The following is a 17101-nucleotide window of genomic DNA, read 5'->3' on the forward strand; positions in this document are numbered from 1 at the left end:
GGAAGGTGCTTTTCAAGTCCAGCAAATCATGGCTGGACTCAGCCGAGGACCGCGGGTACCAACTGTCCCGCCCTGCAAGCTCGGTAAGTCATCATACATTTTATCCGCATAACCCAAAGGAAATGCTTAATGTGGTTTCCACAACTCTCCTAGGGCTGGACGAAGAAGGCGGAGCGGATCTACTGTCCTGCCCCGCTGCCCGAAGAACCGGCCGTCCCACTTCTGACGAAGATGCTGGTCCCGGCGCCTTACAAGGTGCCGAAGAAGACGGCCGAGAAGGAGGCCAAAAAGACCCGGGGTGGCCTTCGTCGCCGCGGCACTTCAGACACAATATCCGAAGGCTCCAATGCTCGTTCCGCCTCCGAAGAGGACGAGGAGGAGGAGGAAGATGAATCCCCCGCGGGGGGAAGAAAGAAGAGGACAGCCTCCGCACACTTGGAGGCCGAGTCGCCTAAAAGGGGAAAAGCTCCTCTTCCGGAAGAGTCCACTGCCGCCGCCGACAGCGGCCCGGCGTGGGATCCCAGGGCCCAGCCCCTGGTGAACTTGTGAGTATATAAAGTCTGAATACGTTTATGCGTCCAGACTCATCATGGCATAATATTTTAACCTGGGCCATATTTTTTGTAGTCCGGCGAGGTCCCGTACCAAACAATCCTCATCAGAGGATTCACTGAGCTCGGACGCTATGGAGAGCGGGACGCCCCCGAAGGCCCCTTCCCCCAAACAGGTGAATAACACCGAGGCTTCGTCCCAGAAGGACCCCGGCCAAGGTGGAGAGGAAAAGACCGTGAAGGCGGCGCCTGGAGGTCAAACTTCAGGGGCCAGACACATAGGGGAGAAGATTCCCCTGGGAGCTGACAGCGGGGGCCATCTTGAATTCGGCTCCCAGCCGGATGCAATTCCAGAGACCAATACGGCTCCAGAATCAAGCAGGCAACCTCCCTTAGCTGGAGGGGGCATACCTGTTCCACCGGCAACCTCTGTCCAACCAGAGGTGTCGGATGCTTTGTTGGTGGCGCTGAAGAGCGCCTCCATCGTCGATGAACACCGTGCCCTTATAGGTGCGGTGATTGAGAAGATTCAGTCTGCTGAGAGTGGACTGAATGAAGCTTGTATCAGCCTTATAAAAGGTTTTGAGGTATGTTTTATGAGGTTTCGAAGAGTGTCATGGTATGGATAGTAGCCCCTGATACACTGTTCGGTGAAAGAAAGAACCGGACAGAGGATCAAATTTATGTTCGCAGAAAGACTCACTTGATGACATCTATCTCTTTTTTTATGAGCAGGCGTCAGTAGCGGCTGCTACCTCTCATGCTGCGGAGGTCTCCGGACTGAATCAAAGTCTGGAGCGGGCCAAAGAAGAACTTGGCCAGTTGAAAATGCAGTTGGGAGATAAACAAGGTATGCGCAAGGATTGTTCGCGTTTATTGCGAACGAATTTTCAATATGATAAAATATGTTTCATAATTTGCGCTAGGGATGATGACCGAAGTCGAGGCTCTTAAGAAGGCTCTGGCCGAGGCCGAGAAAAAGGCAGCAATAGAGCAGGCTCATCGTGAGGAGCACGAGGCCAGGGTTATTGAAGCTGAGTAGGAGCTGCAAGAGGCCGTGAAGAAATGCGAGACCTTGGAGCAGAGTTTAACGGAGAAAGAATCCGAACTCACCAAGGCTCATCAGGCCATGAGCGATGCTCGGGGGGAACCCAAAGCGCCCTGCAGGAGATCCAAGAGGCGAGGAAGATCGCGGCGGGTAAGGCTTTTTTCCATGTAAAGCAAGTATTTGAGAAGAAAATTATGTTTCTAATTTTGAATTCAGATTTCTCCAGGGGTATTTGCGGAGCTGCCCCGCAGCATATCGGATGCCGCCCAATTCTACCGAGCCGAAGAAAGGAACACTGCGGATAAGCTCTTCTGGTCGCAGTATTTGGCACCGAATTATCCGGTGCCTTTTGTTGATCAACTGAAATAGCTGATCGAACTGCATAAGGCGGCGGAACTAGCCATGAAGGATTTGATTATCCGGCTATGGCCCGCCGAGCCGATTCCAAGCAGCTACTTCGGGCTCGTGAAGCGTCTTGTGAGTGCCTGCCCTCGACTTGACGTCATCAAGCGGTCGGTCTGTATAGAGGGTGCGCGAATGGCCTTCGCCCGCGCAAAGGTGCACTGGGGGAAGATGGATGCTGAAAAGTTGATGACCGAAGGACCGCCAGAGGGGAAGGAGCACCGCAAGCCCGAATTATATTATGAGGGTGTCCTGAAAGGATCCTACCTTGCAGCGGAGCTATGCACCAAGGACATTATATTTCCATGAATGCAAATCATGTTGTCCTTTGTAATATTTGAACAAGGTCATTTATATTATTTATTGCCTATTATATAAAAGTTTATCCTCCTGCGCGGCCATTTTATATATTAACCTGAGAGTTGGCCAGTCGTCGGCTTCTGCCCCCACGTAAGAAGTACGGGGGTGTTCGGGATAAACCTGATCACTCTTTATCCCAGTTTTGGGTCCTTCGAAGGAGGTGTTCAGCACAACGAACCAGGCAATCAGACTATAGGGCTTTATCACTCTCACTTAGCCATAGGAGCTTTAGGAAGGTAGGCGCAGCCCCTGGTGTTCGGAAGACCGCACGAGGGGCTCTATAAGCACCTGATCGGAAGAAAAGTCGATCCATCGCACGCTGCATTGGTTATGGCATTATGCGGGAGAAATCCTTAAAGATTTTACAAACTCTCGAACAGCTGACCAGCTCTCGTCGTATCATGACAGTCAGTTTTCGGCTTTCTCTACTGAGGTGCTTGTCCGGAAGAACCGGGACACAATCGCAGTAGTTCTCCCAGTGCTACCTTAGCCGATATAGCGGAACGTAAGGTACCAAAACATGGGAGCCGGGCAAACCCAACTATTGACCCAAGACATGATTCGGAGCTGATGCATATAATGCTATAGGTTCGGGGTGCCGAACTTCCGTGAAGGTGTTCGGAGTTTATTGCCGTATTATGGGTAAAACGAAGCCCCTGGCATGTTTTAAGGCATATCGCGGTGTACGGATGCCACTTGACAAAAGAATTTAAATAAGAAATAACAGCAGACAAGCGTCATATAAATCCACATGTTGTATTTGAATAGTACATCGATGCGTATGAGTACAGGTAATGTGATAAAAAAGAAATATGACTGTGGAACCTGCTAAGACCAGGGGGAAGAAGCTGTGTGCGGATCCGGAGTGTAGTCGGATGGTCATCGCGGGAAATATCTAAGGATTCCCTTGCGCGTTCGAGCTGCCTCCACATCGCCCGTCCTGGTCGGCGCAAAGGTGAACCTGCGAAGGAAATGTAAGAAATGTTTGTGTGCCGGAGAGCGGTTGAGCCGCTATGTGTGGCCTGTCCTGGCCTTCGCCAGAGTGTTTAATTGAGCTCTGGACGAGCCGGGCTATCCTGCCGCGAAATAGTTCGGAGTCCTTTGGCGGTGTCCGGGAGCCTGGCCGTCGACTCGAGGTTCGGCTGCAAGGTGCTGCTCGTTGCTTCTGCTGCTAAGGCAGCGGTGTACTCGTTGGTGCCGAAGGAAAGTTCGGCCTCGCCCTTAACCGTGATGACGCCGCGTGGACCGGGCATCTTGAGCTTACGGTAGGCATAATGTGGCACCGCGCTGAATCGAGCGAACGCGGTTCGTCCGAGCAGTGCCTGATAATCACTGCGGAAAGGGACGATTTCGAAGATTAACTCTTCGGTACGGTAATTGTCTGGTGATCCGAAGACTACCTCAAGGGCGATGGAGCCTGTACAGCTGGCTTCCACACCTAGTATAATGCCTCTGAAAGTGGCTTTAGTGGGTTTGATCACCGAATGATCGATGCCCATCTTGCGCACTGTGTCCTGGTAAAGCAGGTTTAGACTGCTGCCTCCGTCCATAAGGACTCGTGTGAGGTGGAACCCGTCAATTATTGGGTCGAGGACTAGTGCGGCTGGATTGCCCTGATTGGCGTTAACCGGACGATCTGTGTGGTTGAAGGTGACCGGCCCTAGTTTATATTGTGGGATGACTAGTTCCATTAAGTCGGCATCCCTAAGGGTGCGCATCCGGTCTGGGTTGGGAATGTGGGTGTTGTTTACCACGTTCACCGTTTGGATTTGCGGGAGAATTTTTTTTTGCCCTCCTGTGTTTGGTGATCTGGGCTCTTCGTCGCCATCATCGCTTTGGGACCCCCCGTCTTTGTTTTTGGCGCCTGCCCTGCCGGCTTGTTTGAAGACCCAACATTCTCTGTTGGTATGGGTGGCTGGCGTTCCTGGGGTGCCATGAATTTGGCATTGATGGTCGAGTATGCGGTCCAGACTGGACGGACCCGAATTATTATTTTTGAGTGGCCCTTTCCGCTGACCGGACTTAGAGCCACTAAATCCGGCATTAACTGCCGTATCTTCGGCATTTTCATCATATTTGCGGCGCTTGTGTTTGTTGCGTCGGGGTTTGCCGTTGTTATCTCTGGCCTCTGATGTGCCAGGGTTACTTGTTGTGTCGTTGCTACGGGCCAACCAGCTATCCTCGCCCGCGCAAAAGCGGGTCATGAGTGTCGTGAGGGCTGCCATGGATTTTGGCTTCTCCTGGCCGAGATGTCGGGCGAGCCACTCGTCACGGATGTTATGTTTAAAGGCCGCTAGGGCTTCGACATCCGGACAATCGACAATTTGGTTCTTTTTAGTTAGGAACCGAGTCCAGAATTTCCTGGCTGACTCTCCGGGCTGTTGTATTATGTGACTTAAGTCATCAGCATCCGGTGGTCGCACATAAGTGCCCTGGAAGTTGTCCAGGAATGCGTCTGCCAGGTTCTCCCAACTTTCGATGGAGTTTGCCGGCAAGCTATTCAGCCAATGCCGAGCCGGTCCTTTGAGTTTTAGCGGGAGATACTTGATGGCGTGTAGATCATCCCCGCGGGCCATGTGAATGTGGAGGAAGAAATCCTCTATCCATACCGCGGGGTCTGTGGTGCCATCATATGATTCAATGTTCACGGGTTTAAACCCTTCTGGGAATTCATGATCCATTACTTCATTGGTGAAGCATAGTGGGTGTGCGGCGCCTCTGTGCCGGGCTATATCACGACGCAGTTCATATGAGTCCTGTCTGCTGTATTCGGTCCGACCGGATTTGCTTTTAGTATGTCCGGCATGACGGTCGTCGTCACGCGTTTGGGGGCGCCCTCGTGATCCGTAGATCGGTCTTTTATGTCCTGCTTTGTTTTCCAATACGTCTCGCAGGTCCTGCGTGTTGCCCCGGGCCTTGGTGTTTTTGTTTAACCGGCGGTGGGGTGCGGGCTGGACTTCGGCCTGATATGCCGCTTTGTCTCGGCCACGAGGTGGCCGGTCAGTTGCATCATACGCTGGAAGCGTAGACTTTAATGCTTCCTCCTCGAGTTGGGGTAGCAACCTGCGCTTTGGGTAACTTTTGGTTGGGCGTTCGAATTCGTATTCCTCGGCCGCCAGGACCTCAGTCCATCTATCTGCTAGCAGATCTTGATCAGCTTGAAGCTGTTGTTGCTTTTTCTTCAGGCTTTTTGCTGTGGCTATAAGCCGGCGCTTGAAGCGCTCCTGCTCGACGGGATCCTCAGGCACGATAAATTCTTCATCGCCGAGGCTCACCTCGTCTTCAGAGAGAGGCATGTAATTATCATCCTCTAATTCTCCGTCTGCTGCCTGTTCCTTAGGGCTAGTTTGCCCATCCTTCGGCTCGAAATCTGGCTAGAGGGGATTGTCTTCGTCTTCGGCACTATCCGCAGCGTTGTTGTCTCTTGTGCCGGTATCGCTGCTTTTGCTATGGCGGGGCTTAGAGCGGCGCCGATTACGCCGGTGCTTAGATTGCTTCTCGGATGGATTGTCCTCCGTTGCCTTATCGCCATCGCCTTCTTTGGGGGTGTCCACCATGTATATGTCATATGATGAGGTGGCAGTCCAGCGCCCTGTGGGCGGTGGTTCCTGTTTGTCTCCTGCATCGTCGTCCATACCGTCGATGTCTTCGGAGCCGAAATCGAGCATGTCGGTTAAGTCGTTGACAGTGGCTATTAAGTGGGTGGTGGGTGGGGAACGAATTTCTTCGTCATCCGCTTCCCACTCAAGCCGGACATAGTTCGGCCAAGGGTCTCCTGACAAGGAGAGAGACCTCAATGAATTTAGCACGTCGCCAGGGGCAAGTGCTGAAAGATATCCGCGGAGGAAAACTCCATGATCGGTGCCCAATCAGATTCGATAGGCACGGACGCAGGCGGTTCGGAGCCCGTGGCCGGGGAAGAATCCAAGTGTCCGGCAACACATGTCTCATAGGAGGTGAAGTCAGCATTCGGCTCTATCGCCGCTGAGTGCGCGGCCTCCGTGGCGAGGTCTATCCACCCGTCCTCGGACGGCACGATCTGCTCCGGATTGAGGGCCGGAGTAGCCGCAGGTGTGATCTCCCGAACACTGTCCGACGGCAGAGCTAAGCCATGCTCGTCGTGATTGTGCGGCGCACCTGACATGGGCTCGAATCCGTCGAAGATCAAGTCTCCGCGGATGTCGGCAGTATAGTTCAAGCTTCCAAACCTGACCTGATGGCCAGGGGCGTAGCTTTCGATCTGCTCAAGATGGCCAAGCGAGTTGGCCCGCAGTAGGAAGCCGCCGAATATGAAGATCTGTCCGGGGAGGAAAGTCTCACCGTGGATCGCATCGTTGTCGATGATCGAAGGAGCCATCAAGCCTTTATTGCGACGGCACAGTGGAACTCTCAATGAAAGCACCAATGTCGGTGTCAAAACCGGCGGATCTCGGGTAGGGGGTCCCGAACTGTGCATCTAAGGCGGATGGTAACAGGAGGCGGGGGACACAATGTTTACCCAGGTTCGGGCCCTCTCGATGGAGGTAATACCCTACTTCCTGCTTGATTGATCTTGATGATATGAGTATTACAAGAGTTGATCTACCACGAGATCGTAGAGGCTAAACCCTAGAAGCTAGCCTATGATTATGATTGTTCTTGTCCTACGGACTAAACCCTCCGGTTTATATAGACACCGGAGGGGGCTAGGGTTACACAGAGTCGGTTACAAGGGAGGAGATCTACATATCCGAATTGCCAAGCTTGCCTTCCACGCAAAGGAGAGTCCCACCCGGACACGGGACGAAGTATTCAATCTTATATCTTCATAGTCCAACAGTCTGGCTAAAGGATATAGTCCGGCTGTCCGAGGACCCCCTTATCCAGGACTCCCTCAGTTCCAGTGACCGCCCCAAGGGTTGCCAAAGTGTACGGGTTCGGTGACCGCCCCTAAGGGTTGCCATTTGTACGGGTTCGGTGACCGCCCTCAAGGGTCCCTTAGTGGAATCACGGCATCTTGCATTGTGCGAGGGCGTGAGGAGATTACGGTGGCCCTAGTGGCTTCTTGGGGAGCATTGTGCCTCCACACCGCTCCAAACAGAGATTAGCATCCGCAAGGGTGTGAACTTCGGGATACATCATCGTCTCCACGTGCCTCGGTGATCTCTTACCCGAGCCCTTTACTTATGCACTTTACTTTGTGATAGCCATAGTATGACATGTTATATATCTTGCTATCACTTAGTTGTTCATCTTGCTTAGCATAACTTGTTGGTGCACATAGGTGAGCCTGTTGATTTAGGTTTTGTTCTTGACAAATTAAACGCTAGTTTTATTCCGCATTTGTTCAAGCCTAAACCATAATTATTTTAAAGCGCCTATTCACCCCCCCTCTAGGCGACATCCACAATCTTTGATTTGAGTTTGTCCACAAGGAAATCAAGAGGTAGAGCCGCAAAAAAAGAGATCATTTGCAAACACGAGAGAGCGGATAAGGTAACAAGAGGGGCCTAAATGGATGCCATTTACAACACTAGAGTTAAATCCACAATTTTTTAATTGCAAGTACAATAAGATACCATTATTATTGACAACTTTGTTCGTTGCCTCGAGACTCCCAAACGTCCAAAGGCTTGACCATTAATGATGGCATCACATGAAGGAGATGTAATGCATTTAGGGATGGTGAAATGACCATGCAACCCTTCACGTACCAGAGCTCTAACACCGAAGTCACATTCATTTCCGTCAAATGCTTTAGCTAAATCAATTATTAACACACACAAAATCATGTTTCCAATAAAAAGGTTGGAAAGAATACGTAATTTCTTGAGCAATGATGAAATTACCCGGGAGTTCTATGGCCTTGAATAAAATCTTGCTAAGCTTCATGGTCGTAACCCAACATATGATCTTTGAGCCTATTAGCCTGAACTTGTAAACCATGATGCCAAACTAATATGTCTAACATCACGAGGAATTAAAAGAGTTGTCTCTTTTTGGAATAAGGGTCATAAAGTTATCATTAAGCTTGATACGAAGTTCACCTTCTAGTAGGATATCTGGGTAGTAAGAGTAACACCATCTCCAATGAAGCTCCAAGCAGAAACATAAAAGGCAACATTTCCTCATTAGGATATGCGTTTCTTTTCATGAGGAGGTGAACCCAATGGAAGGGGCAGTCGTACACGGAGTGGAAGGGGTGAAGTTTGTTGTCCCTGTCCCACAAACATCACCATTGTTGTATGCAAGGGGCAAAAAATGTTCATGTGTTGTCGTTATTTAAGTTGTTGCACTGAAGGATATGGAAGCCTTGTCGAAGGATCATGAAGTTTAGACCAGGAAAATGTGAAAAGGGGGCACATGCAGTTTGGAGGTGACTAAGAGAGAGGTGGAGGGGTTGGGCGCTAGAGCCATACATGCTTGTGGAGCAGAAGAGGACGAGAAGGAAAAAAAAGAGAGAAAGATACCTGTGTTTTGCTTCATGTTGTTGGACACACATTGTCTTAGTCACCTTGAATTGATGTAGACACGACAGCGTAAAAGTCGACTGGGAGGTCTACAAAGTTCAGCAACTCAGAACAGTGGTGTAGCAGAAGGATGGGAAGGTAGATCGAGAAAGGAAGACGATTCCTCTTTTAAAGGCTAGGGGTTGAATAGGAGACAAGCCATTGCGCGAGAACATAATCACATGGCTGTAGCAAGGGAAATGAGTCAAAATTTGTCGCGACTCTGTCGGAACCGCGCTGGCATATTGAGAGAAAGTATCGACGCTTGTCGCGACTCTGTCAAAACCGCATCGGGTAGCGAGAGAAAGCATCGTTGTTTGCCGCAACTTTGTCGGGACGGTGTTTGTCGCGATGCTGCCGGAACCGCTCCGACATGTCGGTACTTTCTCTCGGAGGTTAGGATCTGGGCAGGAGAGAACCAATGCACGAGAACTGAATCGGAGGGAGGTGGCGAGAAAAACACGCTAATGTTTGTCGTGACCCCGCTGGAACAGACACAGCAAGATCCGCATCGAGGTTTGCCGCGACTGTGTCGGGACCGCGCCGACACAGCGGGAGAAACATATCGATGTCCGTCGCGACCTTGTCGAAGCCCGCATAACGGGAGAAACGCGCCCACATTTGTCGCGACTCTGTTGAAACCACACGAGCATCCATCCACTCACCAAATATAGCAAAACCTCTATCAATGCCCATTTGCAATTTCTTTCAACGTTAGTAGGTGGCAGCAACGCACGGATAATGTTGGTGATCAGTCATCGTCTCATCCATCACTCTCGGCCATTCATTTCACCCCCTCCTCCTCCGGCGGTAAAAAAGGGGGAAACGGTAAGGAAAGCCGCGGCCCCCACCCCCCAGCGTCACGCGGCGCCTCCCTGCTTTTCCCAAGAGTCGGCCGAGCCAGCGGCGCGGCTGCGCTGCTGCTGCTGCCGCTGCTGTGCTGCCTACCGCTGGCTACTCGCTACCGTCCACCCCCCGCAGCCCAGCAGAAGCAGACGCAGCAAAGCGCACGCTTCCCTCGCGCCCCTCCTCCTCCCCCCGCTCCCCGCCATTAACTCCTCTCGCTTTCGCCCACTCTCGCTCCCCCCTTCTCTCTCCTCACGCGCCCCGCCACGCCACCGCTCGCCGCGGCCGCTATTTATCGCCCCCCTCCCCGCCGCCGCTCGGAGGAACCCTAGCCCGCTCCCCCGCTCCCCCGAATTCCCACCCCCGCATGAGGCGGACTGCTCGCCGCAGCCTCGTCGCGTCCGCGAGCCGAGGGTTGGTCCGGTAGGGTCGTTGCTGCTGTTGGGGCTGGTTGGTGCGGCGCCGCGGCGGATGGGGAACTGCTGGGGCACGCGGATCAAGGATGGGAGCACCCACCCCGGCGCCTCAGGTTCGCCTCTTCTCCTCCCCTGGCCCGCTGATTTTCCGGTGACCCCATGGATGGATCGACGGGGTTTCGGCCGATTCCTGCTTGGGTTCGATGATGTGACGCGGTGGCTCTGAGATGCCAACACCAAATCCATTCCTAGTTTTTTCATTCGTATGCACTGTTTGGTCATTTCGTGGGGACTCCGGTGGGAATCAGAGATATCAGCGGATTATTATTGTGCGCAATTAGCCTCATGTCGTTCGCGAAAGGCTTAACTTGTTTGTATGCGTGATTCGGTTGGTGGCCTGTTTTGGGGCGATCCAGTCGCTTGATTTGGTTGCATAGCTAGTGGCCTAGTAGCCTCAAAGTGTTCAATCGCCACACTAAAGCGAGATATCGTAGTTGCTTTTAGAGTGGTCTCCCCAAAGTAAGCCTTGGCTGCCTTGTGAGGCTGCATAGGGCCTGTGCCATTGGTGGCATAGGCTTTATTAGGTGGTGGGTGCCTTCTCTTGTACAGTCATTGGACATTGATGCTTCGCTCCTAACATTATTGCTTCACTAGCTAGTACCATGTGTAGTACTGTAGTGCATGCTCTTTCATCATGAATTGGATAGTACTTATTGTTATCAGAAGGTAATCGTATGGGACAGGACATGTACCTGGCTCTCAGTGTGGTGTGTGTTCTGTGTTGGGGTGTGGTGTGGATGTTTTAGCATCGTATGTGTTGGTACTCTCAGATAACCACTTAGCACGATGAATTCAAAACATCCTTGATTCAGTTGCTGATGCTGACCAAGAAACATTTGATTGCGGTGGATGATTTTAGCATCATATCTATTGGTACTCGGCACTGACACTTAGCTTGATGAATTCAAATCACCCCCTGTTGTTGACCAAGAAATTTGATTGGCGTGGATATCTTAGCATCGTATCTATTGGTACTCTGTGCTGACCACCTGTTGTTGACCAAGAAACATTTGGTCGAAGCAAGACTAATACTACAGTGCAGTACGTCTAGTGTGCCGTTGTAGTGGCATTCTGGCATGTATATGAATGACTATCAGTTGACTTTGTTTATTTACATGTTTTTCCTTAAAAAGTGTGTCACATGAACTTAGGGGCAGCTTGTCAAGGAAAAGAGAACCGTTAGGGTTGACTAATTGTTTCTATATTGCTATTCGTCTAAATTAATTATTGATAGGAACAGGAGAAGTGCTCAAGTTGTTCCTTGTTTAAGTTGATACTAAAATTTGTTAAACCACCTGTTCAGATATCATACATAAGTCCAGTATAGAGCACACACCTTGATTTTTGTATTCACACCGGTCTGTCTGTTTCCCGCGCATATTCAGTAAGGTTTTCCAGTCATTAATTGCGTATGTTCCATGTCTACAAACAATTGGATATAATATAACGCTATTATCTTCTTTCCCAGTAACGGGCAGAACTTTTTTTTTGTGATTGACGTGTACTTCTAGTTCCGTTATTCAACTGTGTCTACCAAAAAATCGGCGTTTAACTGCCATTATTAGGTGGCATTTCTATACCCAGTATATAAATATGCTAAGCCTCTGGATATGCTATGTGGCATGGCAAGTGGGCAACGGACGTACATTTGGCGGGACAAGGTCTACTGTTAATTTATGTATCTGACCACTTCATGGAGGGGAACCTCTCTGATTTTCACCATATCCATTATGCGACAGTGCTCAACGCAAATAATCATTTAATCTTTTGGGTCAGAAGCATATCACCATTCACATTTAAATATCACCTGTGCCCTGTTGCTTGCCAACCCCTATCAAAATGCTCTTGGCACCAACTTCTGGGACACCAGTCAATCCATTATCACTAGCATCGTCTACCGCAGACTGCAATGGCTAGTCTTGCAACTCCTGATCCTCATATCAAGTTTCAGATAAAGCCAAGTGATGATTCCTTGTTACAACCAGTTCCTAATTACTGTGCAAAATTTCCTTCAAAAATGTCAAGTGTTCGGAACTTGCGATACATGATGTTCATTCTGTGGACCTGTGATAGACTAGTGCAAAAACTAATTCATGAGATAATACTTCCATTTCAAATAGATGACTTGATTTTGTATTTTGTGTATGTTTCAGTCAGTAGAATCTGCACTAAAGACATTATTTGCAGGAATGTTCTCAAGGGGTAGTGGTAAAGATGGGAGTAGGCTTAGTGCCTGCAGCAGTCGAGCTTCTTCGGCTTCCATGCCTCCAAGTGCAAAGACTGAATGTGAGATCTTGCAGTCAGCCAATGTTAAGGTCTTCAGTTATAATGATCTCAGGTTAGCCACAAGGAACTTCCGTCCTGACAGTGTGCTCGGCGAAGGAGGGTTTGGATCTGTCTACAAAGGATGGATTGATGAGCATACATTGTCAGCTTGCAAACCTGGTACTGGAATACCTGTTGCTGTGAAAAGACTCAACCTGGAGGGTTTGCAAGGGCACCGAGAGTGGTTGGTGAGCATGACTGCCATTCCATTTCTTGCTGTTGTTCTTGGATGTCATTTTTCTTTGAAGTTTACTTTCGATTATTGGCATATTTATGTGATGTATCTGAATTCCTTAGTTACATCTTCAAAAGTCCAATGGTTCGCACCTCTGTCCTTTATGTGACGCATCTGAATTCATTAGAGGATATTTTTTTTAAAGTGTTAACCAAACACCTGGATATTTTTCTGACTTTATTATGTGTCCATTTATAGGCTGAAGTTAATTACCTAGGTCAGTTTTGCCATACCAACCTTGTCAAGCTAATTGGGTACTGCTTAGAGGATGAACACCGGCTCCTGGTGTACGAGTGCATGCCACGTGGGAGCTTGGAAAATCATCTTTTCAGGAGTAAGTTAAACTATGACTTGGTGCTCTACTGCCGTCTTATTCATTTTGCATACGATATCGATTCAGACTGTAGCATGTTCTGGTTATAACTTGCTACATATGAATCCTTAATGTAGGGGGCTCACACTTTCAACCTCTTTCATGGAACCTAAGAATGAAGGTTGCACTTGGAGCTGCTAAAGGACTAGCCTACCTTCACAGTGCAGAGGCTAAAGTTATTTATAGAGATTTTAAGACATCCAATATTCTCCTTGACACAGTAAGTGAAAGTGAATCATCACTAGAAAGTGAATCATCAATATACCATAGCTAACCTCTATGATCATCTGATATCTACTGACACAAATGCATATTTTACTTCCCAGGACTATACCGCAAAACTCTCTGATTTTGGATTGGCAAAGGATGGCCCTGTTGGTGAGAAGAGTCATGTGTCCACAAGGGTAATGGGAACACATGGTTATGCAGCTCCAGAATATCTGTCAACAGGTAACCTTTGACTTGCAATTTTCTGTTTTATCAAGCCAGTATTCTGCACATTTGCTTGTCTTGGATATAAAACATTGTCATGTGACTGGAACCATTGAATGTTAGCGCAGAGCTCATAGTGCATTAGTTCATAGAAGTTAGTGTAAGCTGTAATTCATTAAAAATGTGTAAGCTGTTTCCTCTTATGCACATCATCCGTTGCTGCGCAGATCCCATTTTTGGAACGACTTTTACTTTGTTCAATTTGCTAGACATGCAGTATAAATGCATTCCATGTCAGGCTCTGATTGAATATCTAACATCCAAATGCCAATACTTGAAATGCATGATTTATGTATACGGTGTACCTTTTCTTTTGTGAACTATATACAAAGGTGTGAATACAAACTATGTAGGGAAATGTTTGATGGTGATTTTTAATTGTCTTCAACCATAAGTTATGTAATTACTCTAAATTTATTTTGCTGTGCAAATGTTGCTATGCTGCCTTCTGGTAAAATTTACCTAGAGTTCATATTCAGTATGTGGAAAATATTCATTTAACTAGTCAGTAGTCACTATTTTCAGGTCATCTAACATTTTGAATTCCGCTTAATTTGCATTGTTGTGAGAATATTAAAATTCTGCCTTCTAGGCACATACATTGTTGTGAGAATATTAAAATTCTGCCTTCTAGGCACAGAACATACTATACTTTTTCATAACATTTAGCCAACAGCTCCTATTCAGCATGTGATAAACATCCATTTAACAAATCAACATTTTCAGGCCACCTCACTGCCAAGAGCGACATCTATAGCTTCGGGGTGGTGCTTCTGGAGATGCTGTCAGGCCGTCGCGCCATTGACAAGAACCGTCCCCAGGGCGAGCACAACCTTGTCGAATGGGCCCGGCCATATCTCACACACAAGCGCAAGATATTCCGTGTCCTTGATACCAGGCTAGAAGGCCAATACTCCCTGAACGGAGCCCAGACAATTGCTGCCCTCGCTGTCGAGTGTCTGTCCTTTGAAGCTAAGATGAGGCCGTCCATGGACGCCGTAGTCTCTATTCTGGAAGGGATACAAGACTCCAGCGACCCAGCCAGAAGACCGGCAGATCCAACCAGAAGACCGGCAGCAGAGAGGCCTCAAGACCCCAAGAGTGGAAGCAAAACGGCGCCCGGCGCAAGCAACAGCGGCAAAGGTCGCCGTAAAAGCTCGGGAGACCTTCTGAAGGAGCCTGGCCGAGACCCAAAGCCGTCGGCCTACTCGTCGTAGCGACGCCCGAGTCTGAGCCTGTTAGCTAGATAGGGTGGTAGTGTGTAAATTTGGTGTGCATATTCCTGATCGTCGTCAGGCTTTTGGGCTGCTCAACTTGAGTTAACTGGGTGGATTTGTGTGTCATCATTGAACTATTGGCATTGAAGTCTGAGTTCGTCATGCATCCTCTCTCGTGCCTGTGTGTGCATAGTCTTCACCGGATCAAGTTCATACCATATACTCAGTGAAGTATATCAGTGGTATGATTCTGGTTGGCGTCAGTGAGTGCCGGTGGGACACATGTGCCAATGTGGGATTTGTCACCAATAGTCGAAGTAGACCACCGCGGTTTAATTATGAGCACTGTGCTGCCTGAATTTTCAGGTCTAACAGTACAAATAGGATTGCCCGCGTCAGTGTCACTAGACAAATCTCTGTAGTACTATGTTTGGCTCATTCTAGTAGAAAAACTATTGCACATGTTTCACGAGGTACACGGATATCCGGACCCTGCCTGACTACCGGAGCACGACTGAGGCAAGGAAGCTGAGCACGGCGACGGCGCTGACGGCGGAGCAGCACAGGTCGACGAGCACCTCCCGCCTCGCCTTGGACTCCTTCCTGCCCCTCTTGCTCCTCACGAACTCCTCGTACATCCTCTTCGCCTCGTATCTTTCCCTCTCCCCTCCTTTCCTCCTCGATCCCTCCATCGCGGCCGCGAGGAGCCGCAGGCTGCCTTCGCCGCTCACCGCCGCGCCGTCGGCGTCCTCCACTGTCAGGCCGACCTCCCTGAGGGTAAGGCATCCGGCCTCCTCCGAGCAGGTGACCGTGGCCTCGAACTTGCTCCCGCCCAGCACCACCGCGTACCGCACCAGCGTCTCGCCCGTGTACCAGTGCCTGTCCACGGCCACCGCACGCCGGCTCGACACGTTCACCGCCCGCCCGCTCCGGGGGTCGACCACGATCCAGCTCAGCTCCAGCTCCGCCGGGGAGAACGAGGCCACCCGCACCGGCACCGGGTCCTTGCACTCCACGGCGTCCACCCGGAAGGGCGAGGCCAGGAACCACGAGGACGACGTGGAGGTCTCCACCACCCGGGAGAAGAGGGGCCGGGGCGTGCCATTCTGGTAGATGTCCACGGCGGAGACCAGCTCACCGGGGAGACACTGGTCGGCTGCGGCGGCATCCGTGGAAGTGGAAGTGGACGGGAAGGGGAAGGCGTCGGCGAAGAGGCGCTGCGGAGAGACGGCCGGAGAGCCAAGGATGCTGTGTTTTTCCAGCAAGGTCTCCAGGCCTAGCGACGGCCACTGCGCGAGGCAGAGCGCGCGCCACGTCTCCGGGTCCGCGGCGAGGGCGCGGAGGCCTGCCATTGCGCAGCTCGCGGCGGCCAGGGAGGGGCCGTCCAGGCGGCGCAGCGCGCAGGCCAGCACGTCGGCGGGCAAGTCCTCCACCGTGGTCGTCGGCATTTGCCGCAGGTGCGTCGATCGACTCTGCTCTTACTACTACAAGCGGGAGCGGCCGGAGGTCGATCGAAGTCGAACAACACTCTCCAAACTCCAGACGCCAAGTGGGGGAATGCGATGGCTGGCAACGCGAGCAAAGAGTTGTTTTATAGGCGCGCACTTGGTTACATTTCCAGGGAGAATTATTTATTTGGCACCTTGTCGTGTCTTCCCTGTTGGTGTCGGCCACGGCGAAAATGACACCACCACAGCCCGCCCGGGCACGTTCGGCCAAACGGAAAGACACGATGGCAGGCCGACAGGCCGCCGGGCACGTCCGGCCGAATGGAGAGTGAGACCATTGGTGCTGCATGGATTCCAAATGGAAAGAGTCGGTCGAAGCAGTTGCGTTGCTGCTGTGATCCCGACTAAAATACCACATCCGGTACCATGACCGGCTGCCGGATTGACGTAGGCACCAGCCGCCTGCGAGCTCCATGTCAACGTCGAATGAGCTATACAGACATACAGTACAGCAGCTCACGCCGGAGCAGCTGGAGCAGGCTCCGCAACCGGATTGGCCTTGCGGCTGGTTAGGTTAGGTTAAGCGTAGTGGTTCGGATGAGATGGATGGAGACATGCTTACCTCCCCCGCGCTTTACGTTTATGGTCTCGATGCACTGGCCGGCTAGTTCTTTGCCTCATGATGTGGTGCGCTTTTCTTAGATTAGCTTAGGAAAACCGGCCTGCCATTCTTTTTTTGAGGGGAGCCGGCCTGACATTTTTGAAGTCTGAAAGCACGTTCATTTCGTCATATGTTACACATTTCTTCACCAGTCGTTCTCAGTTATGCTCTTGATTCAG

The 17101-nt window shown here is 50.5% G+C and overlaps 2 protein-coding genes across 2 annotated transcripts; one reads left to right on the plus strand and one right to left on the minus strand.

Moving 5' to 3' along the window:
- Positions 1-9697: 9697 nt before the first annotated feature.
- LOC109765189 (receptor-like cytoplasmic kinase 176) lies at positions 9698-14979 on the plus strand. The gene is made up of 6 exons (XM_020323971.4): positions 9698-10224; positions 12359-12684; positions 12930-13065; positions 13182-13324; positions 13431-13554; positions 14323-14979. Exons 1-6 carry the CDS (start codon positions 10167-10169, stop codon positions 14811-14813), a joined length of 1278 nt encoding a protein of 425 aa, XP_020179560.1. The 5' UTR covers positions 9698-10166; the 3' UTR covers positions 14814-14979.
- Positions 14980-15207: 228 nt separating this feature from the next.
- Positions 15208-16354, minus strand: LOC109765190 (probable F-box protein At2g36090). The gene has a single exon (XM_020323972.4). The coding sequence runs from the start codon at positions 16259-16261 to the stop codon at positions 15314-15316; it is 948 nt and encodes a 315-aa protein (XP_020179561.1). The 5' UTR covers positions 16262-16354; the 3' UTR covers positions 15208-15313.
- Between the last annotated feature and the right edge of the window lie 747 nt (positions 16355-17101).

Source organism: Aegilops tauschii, chromosome 5, assembly GCF_002575655.3.
Source record: "Aegilops tauschii subsp. strangulata cultivar AL8/78 chromosome 5, Aet v6.0, whole genome shotgun sequence".
Lineage (NCBI taxonomy): Eukaryota > Viridiplantae > Streptophyta > Magnoliopsida > Poales > Poaceae > Aegilops > Aegilops tauschii.